General features: G+C 43.0%; 1 protein-coding gene across 1 annotated transcript in view; it reads left to right on the forward strand.

Annotated features, from left to right (window-relative positions):
* Positions 1–17,405, forward strand: part of MYO9A (myosin IXA) — a 215,917-nt gene that overhangs the window by 162,278 nt on the left and 36,234 nt on the right. Inside the window, exons 28-35 of the mRNA XM_068273609.1 lie at positions 20–132; positions 1,334–1,458; positions 2,374–2,585; positions 6,266–6,382; positions 12,454–12,645; positions 12,756–12,803; positions 13,030–13,141; positions 16,541–16,602. Coding sequence (XP_068129710.1) covers positions 20–132; positions 1,334–1,458; positions 2,374–2,585; positions 6,266–6,382; positions 12,454–12,645; positions 12,756–12,803; positions 13,030–13,141; positions 16,541–16,602 — 981 coding nt within the window. The remainder of the gene's footprint in view (positions 1–19; positions 133–1,333; positions 1,459–2,373; positions 2,586–6,265; positions 6,383–12,453; positions 12,646–12,755; positions 12,804–13,029; positions 13,142–16,540; positions 16,603–17,405) is intronic.

The following is a 17,405-nucleotide window of genomic DNA, read 5'->3' on the forward strand; positions in this document are numbered from 1 at the left end:
AATACGATTTGCCTTCCAGATGCTACAAAAAGGTCATGGTGGGGAGAAGGCCAGCATGCTCCAAAAAGCTATCTCTCAAGGGGAAATGTTTCGTGTGATCCCTGCACACAGGTCTGCAGAGCCAGACCCACGGTGAGTCTTTCTTTCCTTCCTATGAAGAGGAATCCTTGCCAAAATCAGGGCACCATTATAATAAGAGAGGTTTCCTCCTCCCAGTCACACTTTAGTAAGAACTGAGAGTCCCTTAATCCACAGAGTTTAAACTTTATACTTGATAGTCTTAAATGCATTCATTTGCACTAATTCTAGAGGAAACGTGTACAGTGTTTCATAGTTAGGTTACTGTAACAAATTTCACTATGAAACACATGCAGATGTGTTGATAGTTAGATACAGACATCATTGCTATAATTTCCTGTGATCAATCTGAAAATATTTTTAAATAAAAGTAAAATAATGTAATGCATTTATTAGCTCTTGTTAAAAATAATAATTTTTGATCTTAAGTTTACAGTTTTTTTTTTTCCAAGATTCAGTTGTCATGTTGAACGAATTGGTATGTTGCATGACTATCATGTAATGTAGAATACCCAGATAGCTCATGGTGACCCATTACCACCATTCAGGAGTGATGCATCATGGGAAACCACAGTTGCTCACTTCAAGCTGAATAACCGCAAATACCTTCTGTTTTAAGAAGTCAAATTATACCCAGCATTGCTTTTTAGTAGGAGGGCTTTTCAGTCTCTTTTGGCCCCTTATACTTTCCTGGTGGTTCTATGTCACCATGAGCCTTTTGGGTATTCTGTAGTATTAGTCCAAGTCCTACCCCTTAGAGCCATATGAATCTCTGCCATGCACTGATGAAGACCAGTAAGTCCAAAATTGTGAAATTTATAAATAAGCTCACCAGTGGTTCTGGATGTGATCCTGACTACAGGGGCATAAATAGTTAATTTGCATATTCTGTAATGATGCATCATGGGAAACTACAGTTGCTCACTTAAAGCTGAATTACCGCAAATACCTTCTGTCTTAAGGGGGCAAATAATACTCAGTATATTATGTAACTTGTGTGATCAGCATATGTGTAGCCTGCTATTAGTACAGATCTCATTTCTGAGATACCTGAAGCTAAGGGCATGTGGTATTGCTTGCTGTATGTAGAGGACCCAACCAAACAGAATTAATTTTGTTACAAATTCCGTCAAATATTTCTTCCCAGATTGATAATTGGTAGATATGAATTTTGGTGAAAGTATCAGAAGAATAAAAATACTTAAAATGATTGTAGCCTATGTTGTAATGTTGATTCCACGATTTGCCATGTCAGGCCTCAGAGGGGGAAGATCCGCTTTTGGGGGAAAATGAAAGCTGCAGAGAAGCTAACTCCACAGTCAGAAGTGGTAGAGATGGACACTGAACCTTCAGGGAAAGAAGGCTCCCATTTCACTGATGGTGAGTTTTAATACTGTGTTGTCAAAGACCTTGCAGAAAGTACGGCAAAGGGTGCTGCAGCATGTATAGCTACCTGACTTCGCTCTGGTTTACATCTTCTAGTGTTCCTGATAGTTTTCAGAACTGGCCACTAGAGCTTCAGGCTTACTGTGGTCTTATGAAAGAGTCTGGAGCTATAGAGGCTGGTTCAGAAGCTTCACAGGACACTAGAGAAAGCAAGCTGGAGCAAGAACAGGTAGCTATACAAGCTAAAAGCACGCTCATATGCACACTCTGCATCCGTCGGCTCGATACAAATCGGCGCTCTGCATGGTGGGTGACGACAGCACGTTAATGGTCGGCCAGTTGCAAGTTCATAGCTTATGGCCTATTTTATTTGACCAAAAGTGTTGTGTGTGTTGGGGGTGGGAGGAGGGTTAGGGTTACTGTATGGGAGGGGGAGGAGCTTATTTGCAGATTTATACAGTAGTTCTACATTTGTATTTATATAACAAGTATTTGCTTAATTGTTTGTTTCTTTCTATGTAATTGGGGTGCAACTATGGTTATATTATCATTAAAGCTAATTATTTTCCGGCTGTTTCAAAGGATTTGTACAGTAGATATTGCATAGAATTTCAGAGGCAACAATAAGCAGCCAGTAATAATTCTATAATTCAGGATTTGTCTGCCATCATTTGACCTGAAGTGGCTCTCTCAGTGGTTGCTTTTGTGGTAAGTAGTAATTTCTGCTTAGGAAAAAGTGGGAAGTAGATCTGTAATTGTAAAGGTACACCACTTATGGTACCATTTCTACCATAGTCAGAAACAAAAAATATATAAACAAAAATCTGTTACTATAATGTATTTTTTTCTCCCAATTTATATTCATGATTATCATATTTAATGTTGCCACACCATGTGCTCTTTCCCTAGTAGAGGCAGGTTTGTGGCTTGTTCCTCGCAGTCCAGATCTTAGCCGTGGGCGTGAGAAGGAGAACAAGGACCCCTCTCCAAAGGTGCAGCGGAGGAGGAGTCTTAAAATCAGTACTAATGCCCTGGAACCTGCACAATGGCAGAATGAACGAGCTCAGATTATTTGCAGTGCTAGTGACCTGAAGTGTATGGATGAATTCCTGCAGAAAAAGGTAATCACTGCAGACTCTAAACTTCTTTATCCCACTGTAATATCATTTTCTCCATTCTTATTTAAGGAACTGTCTTTTAGTATTATGATCCTTACCGCAAACCTGTACTTCCACATAGCTGATCTTAGCTGCTTGTGTTTGTTTTTTTACCTGTATGGAATTTCTTTTGGTGATAGCACCTTGAATAACACTCAGATGTGCAAAGCAGGCGTAGTCCCAAGCGCTCACCGCCTGGGACCACAATCTGCAAGCCACACCCCAAAGGGGAGCAGGCGCAGCACAGGCAGCACTCCCAGATGCTTTCACCAGTTGGGGGATTATCTGCTCCTGCTCCCACCACTAGGGAGATTGCCCATGAAACCTCCCCCACAAGCATACAAAACACAGATTGGCAAAAGACTATCTCCAAGCAGAACCTGCCTTTTAAATCATAATTCCCCAACCCTCTCCTCAAGGCCTATTATTATTATTATTATTATTATTTAGTATTTATATATTTATATATACTGTTGGCCTACCAACAGTACATGTTTTGCAGGAAACCACAAACATTCACAGGTGAGGTAATTAGTGTCTCACCAGAGTTGATCAAATACCTCTGTGGATTTCCACAAAACATGCACTGTTGGTGGGCCTTGAGGACAGGGTTGGGGAACACTAAAATTTAAATGGTCTGCAGGGAGCCAGTCCGCAACTTAAAGGGAACCTAAACTGAAAAGTATATGGATTTTTCCTTTAAAAATAATACCAGTTGCCTGACTCCCCTGCTGATCCTGTGTTTCCGATACTTTTAGCCACAGCCCCTGAACAGGCATGCAGATCAGGTGCTCTGACTTAAGTCAGACTTGATTAGCTGCATGCTAGTTTCAGTTGTGTGATTCAGCCACTACTGCAGCAAAAGAGATCATCAGGAGTGCCAAGCAACTGGTATTGTTTAAAGAACAACTGTTAGCCATCATATGTAAGTACATATGTAAGTAGATAAATGCTTGTTCTACTTACATATTAGATGTAATGCACTGTCCACGTTTTGGTTTCAATTTTCAATTTATATTATTTTCCTGGCAGGGGCCATCTTGTGCCCTCCAGGTTAAAGAATTCCCCCCCCCCCCCTCCACATTCCTCTCCTCCCCGCACTGATTCAGAGCACAGTGGGTATGATAAAGGCAGCAGGCACAGACTCACCTAATAATGTATCCAAGTGCTGGCATGCCCATCTGTTCTCTGCACTACCACTGGAGGCAGTGCAGAGAGTATAGAAGGCAATTGCAGCGCCTGGAACCATTATTCAGGGAGTCTGTGTGCAGCTCCTTTATCCTTCCCCAATATTCAGCACGGGGAAGAGTGAGAATTCTGCAGGCGGCAGATGCAGCAGAGAGGGAGCCCACATGCCTCTGGAGGAGGGGGGCTGGGGACAGTGACAGGAGACAGCCTCTGGCCCCTCTCCCTGTGCACTAACACGGCTGAAACTGAATGCTGAGTGAAGGGGAGAGCAAGCGACCAATCACAGCGCAGAGAGGTGAGTGACAGGCTTCAGCCAATCAGGCTGATACAGCATAGCATGTCACTTCTCTTTTGCATCTGTGTTAGTCTGCGTACCATCTTAGAGCCTGGGGGCATAGGGAGAGAAGGAGCACAGTAAGATTGATTTTAAAGTTTGGATTTGCCTGGTTAGCATCCTCTTGACTATTGTAACAGCCTGCACTAGAAAATTAATTTTGTATTTAATGCCTAACAGTTACTCTTTAACCACTTGATGACCCAGCCTTTACCCCCCCTTAAGGACCAGGGCTGATTTCGCTGATCTGTGCTGGGTTGGCTCTACAGCCCCCAGCACAGATCAAACACCAGGCAGAGCGACCAGATCGCCCCCCTTTTTTCCCCACTAGGGGGATGATGTGCTGGGGGGGTCTGATCGCTCCTGCCTGCGTGTGGCTGGCTGGGGGGCACCTCAAAGCCCCCTCCACCGCAGGATTCCCCCTCTCCTCCCTCCCTTCCCCGGAGATCGGAGGCTGCACAGGAACGGATCTGTCCTGTGCAGCCTCTAACAGGCTCCTGCCTGTCATGTGACAACGATCCCCGGCCGCTGATTGGCCGGGGATCGCTGATCTAGTACAATGCTGCTACTGTTAGCAGCGTTGTACAAATGTAAACAAAGCGGATTATTTCCGCTTGTGTTTACATTTAGCCTGCGAGCCGCGATTGGTGGCCCGCAGGCTATTCACGGAGCCCCCCGCCGTGAATTGACAGGAAGCAGCCGTTCGCGCGAGTGGCTGTTTCCTGATTAATTAGCCTGCAGCCGGCGTCGCTGGTCCTGCAGCTGCCACTTTGCCGACGCGCGTTATGAGTGCGCGGTCGGCAAGTGGTTAAAAGGAAACATCCATATCCCTGTCAGTTAAAGTGAACCTCTGGACTAAAAATCTAAAAAAGGCTTGGTGTTTCTTTAACAGTTTCACAGCATCAGAACTTTGTTTTTCCTAATAAAGCATCATTTTTAGCATCATTTTGATGCTGTGCAAAGCATGATGGGATTTCCTATGTTGTTGTTCACGTTGCCTAGCAACTGGAAGGGGTGATCAGCACATAAGCAGTTGGAACTGTGTCTCATGCTCCCTGTCACCTCTTTTCATCCAAAAAGATGGCTGCCCTCATGAAATCAAACATTTGCCTGTTTTTTTAAATCAGGGTACGTAAGAGATTATATTACCTATCTATTTTAAAGGAGTTCTGTTAGGGGTTTCTGAGGAGAAAAACAGACACTTACCTTGGGCTTCTATCAGCCCCCTGCAGCGGTAATGTCCCACGGCGTCCTCCTCCCATCTGCCATTCTCCGCCGCCGGCCCCGGTCTAGCGCGGCATGGGATCCAACTGCGGCTGCGCTACAGAGGCCGCGCACCCGCTCGCTTCCGCTTGCGTCATCGGAAGCTTACTGCGCAAGCGCAGTACAAGACTCTGTTGTACCGCGCCTGCGCAGTAAGCCTCAGATGACGCGAGCGGAGGCGCGGCAACACGCATTATTCGTCTGTGCGACAGACGAATAATAGCCCGGTGCCCGCTGCGGGGAACGGCAGATGGGAGCAGGACGGCGTGGGACATTACCGCTGCAGGGGGCTGATAGAAGCCCCAGGTAAGTGGCAGTTTTTCTCCTCAGAAACCCCTCAAAACACGTTTAATTAACATAACTAATGTAACTCAATGACAGTATGTTTGTTTAGGCTGAAGTTCCTCTTTAAGGTTCCCTTTAAAGGCACTGTACATGGATTCAAAATGATTATGCAAGGCAGAACTGATTATACTATCTCCTCTAAACTAGGAGACCCCTCATTTCACATAATTTTACAATTAAGTGGTAGCAGGGGCAGTGCAAACACCTTGCACAGCAGCTTGGGAAATGCTGTGAAATCTCTATTCCTATTCACATTTGACACACTTCAGGGCATTACGATTCTTACACACTGCTAGCAGTTATTAATTGTTGTTACGGATCAGTAAATGGCAAGTCAAATGAAATCGGATTACTGTGGCTGACAACCAGCAGTGAGTTCTTTAACCTTTTGAATCCAGAATTTTCATTGTGTGCATTTTGCATTTTCTGTTATTGTGACACGCTGTACAGTCACCTAATACACAATGTTTCAGGGCTTTTTCATAATTACAGTTTCTCTTTGTCGGTTGTGCAGATTTGTGATCTGGACTCTGAAGATGGAAAGAGGGATTCGATGGTGGATGTTCTTTTCAAGAGCGCGCTAAAGGAATTCCGACAGAATATTTTCAGTCTCTACTCAACCACACTTATGGTATTTACTTTTTTTTTTTTTTTTTTGGTTAAGCTTTGATAAATGTACAGTTAGGTCCATAAATATTTGGACAAACAGTTTCCTTCTAATTTTGGTTCTGTACATAACCACAATTAATTTAAATGAAACAACTTAGATGCAGTTGAAGAGCCGACTTTTAGCTTTAATTCAGTGGGGTGAAGAAAACGATTGCATAAAATGTGGGACCACTGAAGCATTTTTTTAAACACAGTCCCTTCATTTCAGGGGCTCAGATGTAATTGGACAATTGACTCAAAGGCTATTTTATGGGCAGATGTGGGTAAGTCTGTCATTATGTAATTATCAATTAAGCAGGAGTTGATTTGTGGTGTGGTGCTTTCTGTGAACAGACAACATGCAGTCAAAGGAGCTCTCCATGCCGGTGAAAGACGCCATACTTAAGCTGGAAAAAACAGAAATAAAACATCCAAGAAATTTTTGCAATATTAGATGTAAAAAATCTACAGTTTGGAGAAAAAAAACAAGCATTGGTGAACTTGGCAATGCAAAAACAAAAACCCCTAGACTTCCACGAAAGTTAAGACTGCATGAAAGTAAATACAGAGGGTGCACTGCAAGGTGCAAGCCATTCATAAGCATCAATAATAGAAAGGCTATATTGGACTTTGCTAAAGAACATCTAAAAAAAAGCCAGCACACACATGGAAAAACAGTTCTGGAATAATGGCAAGAAAAAAGCATGGAGAAGGCGTGGAACAGCTCATTATCCAAAAAATACTGCATAATCTGCAAAACATGGCGGAGGCAGTGTGATGGCTTCGGCATACATGGTAGCCAGTGACACTGGGACACTAGTGTTTATTGATGATATAACACAGAAAATAAGCCGAATTAATTCTGAGATGTTAAGAGACAGTCTGCTCAAATCCAACTAAATGCAGTTAAAGGTATTGGGCTGTGTTTCAGGATACAGATAGACAATGACCAAAAACATACAGGCAAAGCCTCTCAGGAGTGTATTAAAGGATACCCGAACTGCCATGTGACATGATGAGATAGCCATGGGTATGTACAGTGCCTAGCACACAAATAACTATGCTGTGTTCCTTTTTTTCTTTCTCTGCCTGAAAGAGTTAAATATCAGGTATGCAAGTGGGTGACTCAGTCCTGACTCAGACAGGGAGTGACTACAGTGTGTCCCTCACTGATAAGAAATTCCCCTTTTTTACCTCTTTCTTGCTCTCAGAAACCATTTTCTGCTAGGAAAATGTTTTATAGTTGGAATTTCTTATCAGTGAGGGTCACACTGTAGTCACTTCCTGTCTGAGTCAGGACTGAGTCAGCCACTTGCAAAACTGATATTTAACTCTTGCAAGCAGAGAAAGAAAAAAAGGAACATAGCATAGTTATTTGTGTGATAGGCACTGTACATACACATGTCTATCTCATCATGTCACATGTCAGTTCGGGTATACTTTAAAGCAAAGAAGTGGGAAATTCTTGAATGGCCAAGTCAGTCACATGATCTTAACCCAACTGACCATGCATTTCACTTGTTGACTAAACCTTTGACAGAATGGCCCACAAACGGCAACTGAAAGCCACTGCAGTAAAGGCCTTGCAGAGCATCAAAAAGGAGGAAAACCAGCAATCCGGTTGATGTCCATGAGTTCTTGACTTCTGGCTGCTATTGCCAGCAGAAGGTTTTCAACCAAGTATTAGAAATGTCATTTTATTCTCAGTCATTTAACCACTTGAGGACCGTGGGCTTTACCCCCCTTAAGGACCAGGCACTTTTTTTCCATTCAGACCACTGCAGCTTTCACGGTTTATTGCTCGCTCATACAACCTACCACCTAAATGAATTTTGGCTACTTTTCTTGTCACTAATAAAGCTTTCTTTTGGTGCTATTTGATTGCTGCTGCGATTTTTACTTTTTATTATATTCATCAAAAAAGACATGAATTTTGGCAAAAAAAATGATTTTTTTTAACTTTCTGTGCTGACATTTTTCAAATAAAGTAAAATTTCTGTATACATGCAGCACGAAAAATGTGGACAAACATGTTTTTGATAAAAAAAAAACACAATTCAGCCTATATTTATTGGTTTGGGTAAAAGTTATAGCGTTTACAAACTATGGTGCAATAAGTGAATTTTCCAGCATCTCTGACTTTTCTGAGCACCTGACATGTTTCATGAGGGGCTATAATTCCAGGATAGTGTAAATACCCCCCAAATGACCCCATTTTGGAAAGAAGACATCCCAAAGTATTCACTGAGAGGCATAGTGAGTTCATAGAAGATATTATTTTTTGTCACAAGGAAGCGGAAAATGACACTTTGTGACGACAAAAAAAAAAAGTTTCCATTTCTTCTAACTTGCGACAAAAAAAAAATGAAATCTGCCACGGACTCACCATGCCCCTCTCTGAATACCTTGAAGTGTCTACTTTCCAAAATTGGGTCATTTGTGGGGTGTGTTTACTGTCCTGACATTTTGGGGGGTGCTAAATTGTAAGCACCCCTGTAAAGCCTAAAGGTGCTCATTGGACTTTGGGCCCCTTAGCGCAGTTAGGCTGCAAATAAGTGCCACACATGTGGTATTGCCGTACTCAGGAGAAGTAGTATAATGTGTTTTGGGGTGTATTTTTACACATACCCATGCTGGGTGGAAGAAATATCTCTGTAAATGACAATTGTTTGATTTTTTTTTTTACACACAATTGTCCATTTACAGAGATATTTCTCCCACTCAGCATGGGTATGTGTAAAAATACACCCCAAAACACATTATACTACTTCTCCTGAGTACGGCGATACCACATGTGTGGCACTTTTTTGCACCCCAACTGCGCTAAGGGGCCCAAAGTCCAATGAGTACCTTTAGGATTTCACATGTCATTTTTGTTTCAAGACTACTCCTCACGGTTTAGGGCCCCTAAAATGCCAGGGCAGTATAGGAACCCCACTAATGACCCCATTTTAGAAAGAAGACACCCCAAGGTATTCCGTTAGGAGTATGGTGAGTTCATAGAAGATTTTATTTTTTTGTCACAAGTTAGTGAAAAATGACACTTTGTGAAAAAAAAAAAAACAATAAAAATCAATTTCCGCTAACTTTTGACAAAAAATAAAATCTTCTATGAACTCACCATACTCCTAATGGAATACCTTTGGGTGTCTTCTTTCTAGAATGGGGTCATTTGTGGGGTTCCTATACTGCCCTGGCATTTTAGGGGCCCTAAACCGTGAGGAGTAGTCTTGAAACCAAATGTCGCAAAATGACCTGTGAAATCCTAAAGGTACTCATTGGACTTTGGCCCCCTTAGTGCACTTAGGGTGTAAAAAAGTGCCACACATGTGGTACCGCCGTACTCAAGAGAAGTAGTATAATGTGTTTTGGGGTGTATTTTTACACATACCCATGCTGGATGGGAGAAATATCTCTGTAAATGACAATTGTTTGATTTTTTTTTTTTTACACACAATTGTCCGTTTACAGAGAGATTTCTCCCACCCAGCATGGGTATGTGTAAAAATACACCCCAAAACACATTATACTACTTTTCCTGAGTACGGCGTTACCACATGTGTGACACTTTTTTGCAGCCTAGGTGCGCTAAGGGGCTCAACGTCCTATTCACAGGTCATTTTGAGGCATTTGTTTTCTAGACTACTCCTCACGGTTTAGGGCCCCTAAAATGCCAGGGCAGTATAGGAACCCCACAAGTGACCCCATTTTAGAAAGAAGACACCCCACGGTATTCCATTAGGTGTATGATGAGTTCATAGAAGATTTTATTTTTTGTCACAAGTTAGTGAAAAATGACACTTTGTGAAAAAAAACAAAACAATAAAAATCAATTTCCGCTAACTTTTGACAAACAATAAAATCTTCTATGAACTCGTCATACACCTAACAGAATACCTTGGGGTGTCTTTTTTTCTAAAATGGGGTCACTTGTGGGGTTCCTATACTGCCCTGGCATTTTACGGGCCAAAAAAACGTGAGTAGTCTGGAAACCAAATGTCTCAAAATGACTGTTCAGGGGTATAAGCATCTGCAAATTTTGATGACAGGTGGTCTATGAGGGGGCGAATTTTGTGGAACCGGTCATAAGCAGGGTGGCCTTTTAGATGACAGGTTGTATTGGGCCTGATCTGATGGATAGGAGTGCTAGGGGGGTGACAGGAGGTGATTGATGGGTGTCTCAGGGGGTGGTTAGAGGTGAAAATAGATGCAATCAATGCACCGGGGAGGTGATCGGAAGGGGGTCTGAGGAGGATCTGAGGGTTTGGCCGAGTGATCAGGAGCCCACACGGGGCAAATTAGGGCTTGATCTGATGGGTAGGTGTGCTAGGGGGTGACAGGAGGTGATTGATGGGTGTCTCAAGGTGTGATTAGAGGGGGGAATAGATGCAAGCAATGCACTGGCGAGGTGATCAGGGCTGGGGTCTGAGGGTGTGGGCGGGTGATTGAGTGCCCTAGGGGCAGATAGGGGTCTAATCTGATAGGTAGCAGTGACAGGGGGTGATTGATGGGTAATTAGTGGGTGTTTAGGGTAGAGAACAGATGTAAACAATGCACTTGGGAGGTGATCTGACGTCGGATCTGCGGGCGATCTATTGGTGTGGGTGGGTGATCAGATTGCCCACAAGGGGCAGGTTAGGGGCGGATTGATGGGTGGCAGTGACAGGGGGTGATTGATGGGTGGCAGTGACAGGGGGTGATTGATGGGTGGCAGTGACAGGGGGTGATTGATGGGTGATTGACAGGTGATCAGTGGGTTATTACAGGGAAGAACAGATGTAAATATTGCACTGGCGAATTGATAAGGGGGGGTCTGAGGGCAATCTGAGCGTGTAGGCGGGTGATTGGGTGCCTGCAAGGGGCAGATTGGGGTCTGATCTGATGGGTAACGGTGATAGGGGGTGATTGATGGTTAATTACTGGGTGTTTAGGGTAGAGAACAGATGTAAACACTGCACTTGGGAGATGATCGGACGTCGGATCTGTGGGCGATCTATTGGTGTGGATGGGTGATCAGATTGCCCGCAAGGGGCAGGTTAGGGGCTGATTGATGGGTGGCAGTGACGGGGTGATTGATGGGTGATTGACAGGTGATCAGGGGGATAGATGCATACAGTACACAGGGGGGGGGGGGGGGTCTGGGGAGAATCTGAGGGGTGGGGGGTGATCAGAAGGGAGCAGGGGGCAGTTTAGGGCATAAAAAAAAATAGCATTGACAGATAGTGACAGGGAGTGATTCATGGGTGATTAGGGGGGTGATTGGGTGCAAACAGGGGTCTGGGGGGTAGGCAGGGGGGGGGGGTCTGAGGGGTGCTGTGGGCGATCAGAGGGCAGGGGGGAGGAAATCAGTGTGCTTGGGTACAGACTAGGGTGGCTGCAGCCTGCCCTGGTGGTCCCTCGGACACTGGGACCACCAGGGCAGGAGACAGCCTGTATAATACACTTTGTATACAATACAAAGTGTATTATACACTTTGTATACAATACAAAGTGTATTATACACTTTGTATGCGGCGATCCGGGTGCTAGTAACCCGCCGGCGCTTCCGAACAGCCGGCGGGTTACAGCGCGAGGTGGGCGGAGCCAGTCCCCGGCGGCCGATCGCGTCACGAATGACGCGATCGCGCCGCCCATGACCGTAAAAGGACCGCCGCCATTTGTCAATATGGCGGTCCCTGCGGGGTCCACTTCCCGGCCGCCAATTGTATATACGGCGGTCGGGAAGTGGTTAATTTGCCAAATACTTTTTGAGCCCCTGAAATGAAGGAATGTTATTAAAAAATGCTTCAGTTGGCTCACATTTTTATGCAATCGTTTGGTTCACCCCACTGAATGAAAGCTGAAAGTCTGCACTTGAACTTCATTAAAGTTATTTCATTTAAAATTAATTGTGGTAATGTACAGAGGCAAAATTAGAAAACAGTTGTCTCTCTCCATATATTTATGGACCTAACTGTAAATTTAACGATGTGAGCGCAATCTACATCTGAGATTCCATCATTCTATGCATTTACATTTATACCTTCTAACAGTTACCTTTATAATTTCTAAAAGGGGGAAGATGGAAAAAGTATTCGGTACAGGGATCTGGGGGCCCTATTTGAGCAGATTCTGGACAAGACCATGAAACTGCATCCGCCACGGCACTGGACTGAATCTCCATTGAAAGTTTGGATTAATACATTCAAGGTTTTTCTGGATGAATTTGTCACTGAATACAAGCCCCTGAATTACACATCAGGAAAGGTAATTATTAGCGGCAGTGCTGGAAGAAAGAGATGTACATTACATATATTTATATATTGCACAATATCTTCTGGTGAACTTGAACAATTTTTCTTTCTGTATTTCTCAAGATACCAAAGACTGAACGGAAGAAAAGGAGAAAAAAAGAAACCGATATTGTAAGCTAATAGAGATAATCTGAACAATAGCATTTGAACCTCACTGCCTTTATTATATTTATGCCCTTTTTTTTATTATTCTATATTTCAAATGTTTTGTGTGTCTGCAACTATAGTAACTTCATATTCCTTCCTGGTTGGTTGCAATGATTTGTGGGGCTGAAACCTTTGCTGCATCTCTCTCTTTCTGCTGCTTTTCTCCATCATTCTTCTGTCTGTATTTCAGCTGGAGGAACACAATGGTCATATATTTAAAGCCACTCAATACAACATTCCTACGTATTGTGAATACTGCTCTTCTCTTATTTGGATCATGGACCGAGCTGCTGTTTGTAAATGTAAGTATCTGTGAATGTACTTCAGTTTTATATCACCATGTGTAGTTATGGCAAAATGTCTGCAGTATTCCTCATTCACACTAGTAAATGCATTGAAATGCATGTAAAAACTCATGAATTGGTCAGGGAGTCCTTTTGTGCATTTCATTGCCCATTTCCATGCATTTCTGTGAGTTTTACTGCATTGTCAAACCACTGTGAAGTGACATACCTGTATAGGGAAAGGAAAGCAGCTGATTCATGGGCTTATCTGCATAATCCATGTGCTGACACTCACATAGCATGCATTTCTAGGAGTTTTATTACTCCCAATGAGTTGAAATGCACTGCAATACACAGCAACTTACTTCTGTAATGTGAATTTTAAAATGGAATTCTATGGACTTTCATGTTACCATGTTTAACCATTTCAGCCCGCGGGTATTTTTCATCTTATGGACGAGAGGAATTTTCCCCTTTCAGCGCTCCTCCCTTTCATTCTCCAATAACTTTATCACTGCTTATCACAAATAAATGATCTATACCTTGTTTTTTCCGCCACCAATTAGGCTTTCTTTGGGTGGTACCTTATGTTTAAAATTATTTTATTCTAAATGCATTTTGACAGGAATAATACAAAAAAATGAAAAAAAAACAACATTATTTCTCAGTTTTTCGGCCATTATAGTTTAAAAATAAGACCTGCTACCGTAATTAAAATCCACACATTTTATTTGCCCATTTGTCCCGGTTATTGCAACGTTAAAATTATATCCCTAGTATAATGTATGGTGACAATATTTTATTTAGAAATAAAGGTGCATTTTTTCAGTTTTACATCCATCACTAATTTTGAGCCCATTATTTAATAATAAGATGCCCTCTTGACATACAGTGGGTTGCAAAAGTATTCGGCCCCCTTGAAGTTTTCCACATTTTGTCATATTACTGCCACAAACATGAATCAATTTTATTGGAATTCCACATGAAAGACCAACACAAAGTTGTGTACACATGAGAAGTGGAACGAAAATCATACATGATTCCAAACATTTTTTACAAATAAATAACGGCAAAGTGGTGTGTGCATAATTATTCTGCCCCCTTTGATCTGAGTGCAGTCAGTTGCCTATAGACATTGCCTGATGAGTGCTAATGACTAAATAGAGTGCACCTGTGTGTAATCTAATGTCAGTAAAAATACAGCTGCTCTGTGAGGGCCTCAGAGCTTGTCTAAGAGAAAATTGGGAGCAACAACACCGTGAAGTCCAAAGAACATGCAAGACAGGTCAGGGATCAAGTTATTGAGAAATTTAAAACAGGCTTAGGCTACTAAAAGATTTCCAAAGCCTTGGACATCCCACAGAACACTGTTCAAGCGATCATTCAGAAATGGAAGGAGTATGGCACAACTGTAAACCTACCAAGACAAGGCCATCCACCTAAACTCACAGGCCGGACAAGGAGAGCACTGATCAGAAATGCAGCCAAGAGGCCCATGGTGACTCTGGACAAGCTGCAGAGATCTACAGCTCAGGTGGGAGACTCTGTCCATAGGACAACTATTAGTCATGCACTGTACAAAGCTGGCCTTTATTGAAGAGTGGCAAGAAGAAAGGCATTGTTAACAGAAAAGCATAAGAAGTCCTGTGTGCAGTTTGCCACAAGCCATGTGGGGGACACAGCAACCATGTGGAAGAAGGTGCTCTGGTCAGATGAGACCAAAATTGAACTTTTTGGCCAAAATGCAAAACGCTATGTGTGGCAGAAAACTAACACTGCACATCACTCAGAACACACCATCCCCACTGTCAAATATGGTGGTGGCAGCATCATGCTCTGGGGTGCATCTCTTCAGCAGGGACAGGGAAGCTGGTCAGAGTTGATGGGAATATGGATGGAGCCAAATACAGGGCAAACTTGGAAGAAAACCTCTTGGAGACTGCAAAAGACTTGAGACTGGGGCCGAGGTTCACCTTCCAGCAGGACAATGACCCTAAACATAAAGCCAGGGCAACAATGGAATGGCTTAAAACAAAACATATCTATGTGTTAGAATGGCCCAGTCAAAGTCCAGATCTAAATCTAATCGAGAATCTGTGGCAAGATCTGAAAACTGCTGTTCACAAATGCTGTCCATCTAATTTGACTGAACTAGAGCTGTTTTGCAAAGAAGAATGGGCAAAGATTTCATTCTCTTGATGCGCAAAGCTGGTAGAGACATACCCTAAAAGACTGGCAGCTGTAATTGCAGCAAAAGGTGTTTCTACAAAGTATTGACTCAGGGGGCCGAATAATTACGCACACCCCACTTTGCAGTTATTTATTTGTAAAAAATGTTTGGAATCATGTATGATTTTCGTTCCACTTCTCACTTGTACACCACTTTGTATTGGTCTTTCACATGGCATTCCAATAAAATTGATGCCGGTTTGTGGCAGTAATGTGACAAAATGTGGAAATCTTCAAGGGGGCCGAACTTTTGCAACCCACTGTAGATATTTTTTTCCCCTATAGTCAGTAGGTATATTTTTACTATTTGGCCACAAGATGTCCCCGCTGAGCAAAATTCTATGTACAATTACGCTACAAAGGATACAATGTATTGTTACATTGTAACAAGTGGAAGTGACGTGGGCTTCCATCGGAAACCTTCCGATCACAGCGGCGGGGTGGGGGTGAGGGGGGGGGGGGGCTTGGTAATGAATTTAACGATCCGGCGGCGGAAATGACGGCAGGAGATTTTTGTCCCCTGCAGCCAATACCCCCTGCTAGCAGCAGCAGCGCAATCTCGTCTGCAGACCCCCAGCCAAAAAAAAAAACCTGCAGGGACGTGACTAGCGCATCCCTGCGGCTCTAGCACCTGCCACTGCGGACGTGAAGCTCACGTCCGCGCGGCTGAAATGGTTAATGCAGACTATGTACAGTGCTTCAAAACTCACTGCAACTCGCATAGTGTAAATGAGCCCTTAATATGATAAACAGGGAAGCGATGTAAACTCCATATGACCAGTTGGTTCTTTCCCGTTGTAATCTCCCTTTGCAGGTTAGAAAATGAAACCGCTGGATTTAAGTTACACAGTCCATGAGGATTAGGGCACATATGTCATCAAGTAGCAGCTACAGATCTTTAGCTGCGTATCTAAATGAATTAATTTGCCACCTAGGCTCATTGTACTCTGTGAAAGCACAGAAAAAAGATTTGTGGTATAACGAAGGTGGTTACTACTATGTTGTTTCACATGTGTCTAGACAGCAGAACCGGTTCACTAACACTACCAGGCTTGATTCATTCACAAATTTGCAGTCCTTTCAGATTTTAGGAGCACTGCAAGGCCACATTTAGCTGAAATATGTATGATGTTCAGAAGTCAATTCTGTGCTCTTTGCAGTAATAAATAACCAAGTTTTGTGTCTCAGTGTGTAGATTTGCCTGCCACAAGAAGTGCTGCTCCCAGATCACCACTCCTTGCAGTAAAAAGGTGAGATTTACTGTTCTTTTTCAAATAAAAGAGATGTGTTTTGCCTGATTACTTATGTTTCCTAGTTCCTTAGCATTTGATTGGTCTAAATCTAGTCTCCATAAACTTGTATCAACATAAACATTTTTGCTTCTCATAAATCATATCAATTGTCACACATACACACTGTACACACACAATGAGGTAGGCCAATGATCTGCAAACTTGGCTCTCCATCTGTTAAGGAACTACAAGTCCCACAATGCATTTGCCTTTATGAATCGTGACTGTGGCTGTCAGACTCCCGCAATGCATTGTGGGACTTGTAGTTCCTTAACAGCTGGAGAGCCAAGTTTGCAGATCACTGAGGTAGGCCATCCTGAAGAGGTGAGTTTTTGGAGGGCGAGCCTGATGGGTGGTTGAAGAGATTTACAGAGAGTCATGACCCCATGATCACTGTGAGCCGATCACAGCTTGATTTATGGGGGGGGGGGGGGGAGAAATCTCTGGTCCTTAAAGGAATCATCAGGCAATTGACATGAAAGTCAATTCAGAATCAGAATCATTTTTTATTCGCCAGGCACGACAAGGTCGTGCTCGGAATTGGGTTTGGCATGTACAATTTAACAGATAAAGGATAGGAAGTCTAGATAACAGAGGACATGCAATAAACAGGGAGTCATAGATAAAACAAAAAGAAAACACATAACCAAAAACGGCTAAAAATAGAAGTCCTGATTAATAATTAGTTCATGAACAGGGGGCAGTTCTGGAACACAGTGTTGCTCCGGTGCTGGCCTCAGAGCGAGTCAGGAATGCAGGTT

This window comes from Hyperolius riggenbachi, chromosome 3 (genome assembly GCF_040937935.1).
Source record: "Hyperolius riggenbachi isolate aHypRig1 chromosome 3, aHypRig1.pri, whole genome shotgun sequence".
Lineage (NCBI taxonomy): Eukaryota > Metazoa > Chordata > Amphibia > Anura > Hyperoliidae > Hyperolius > Hyperolius riggenbachi.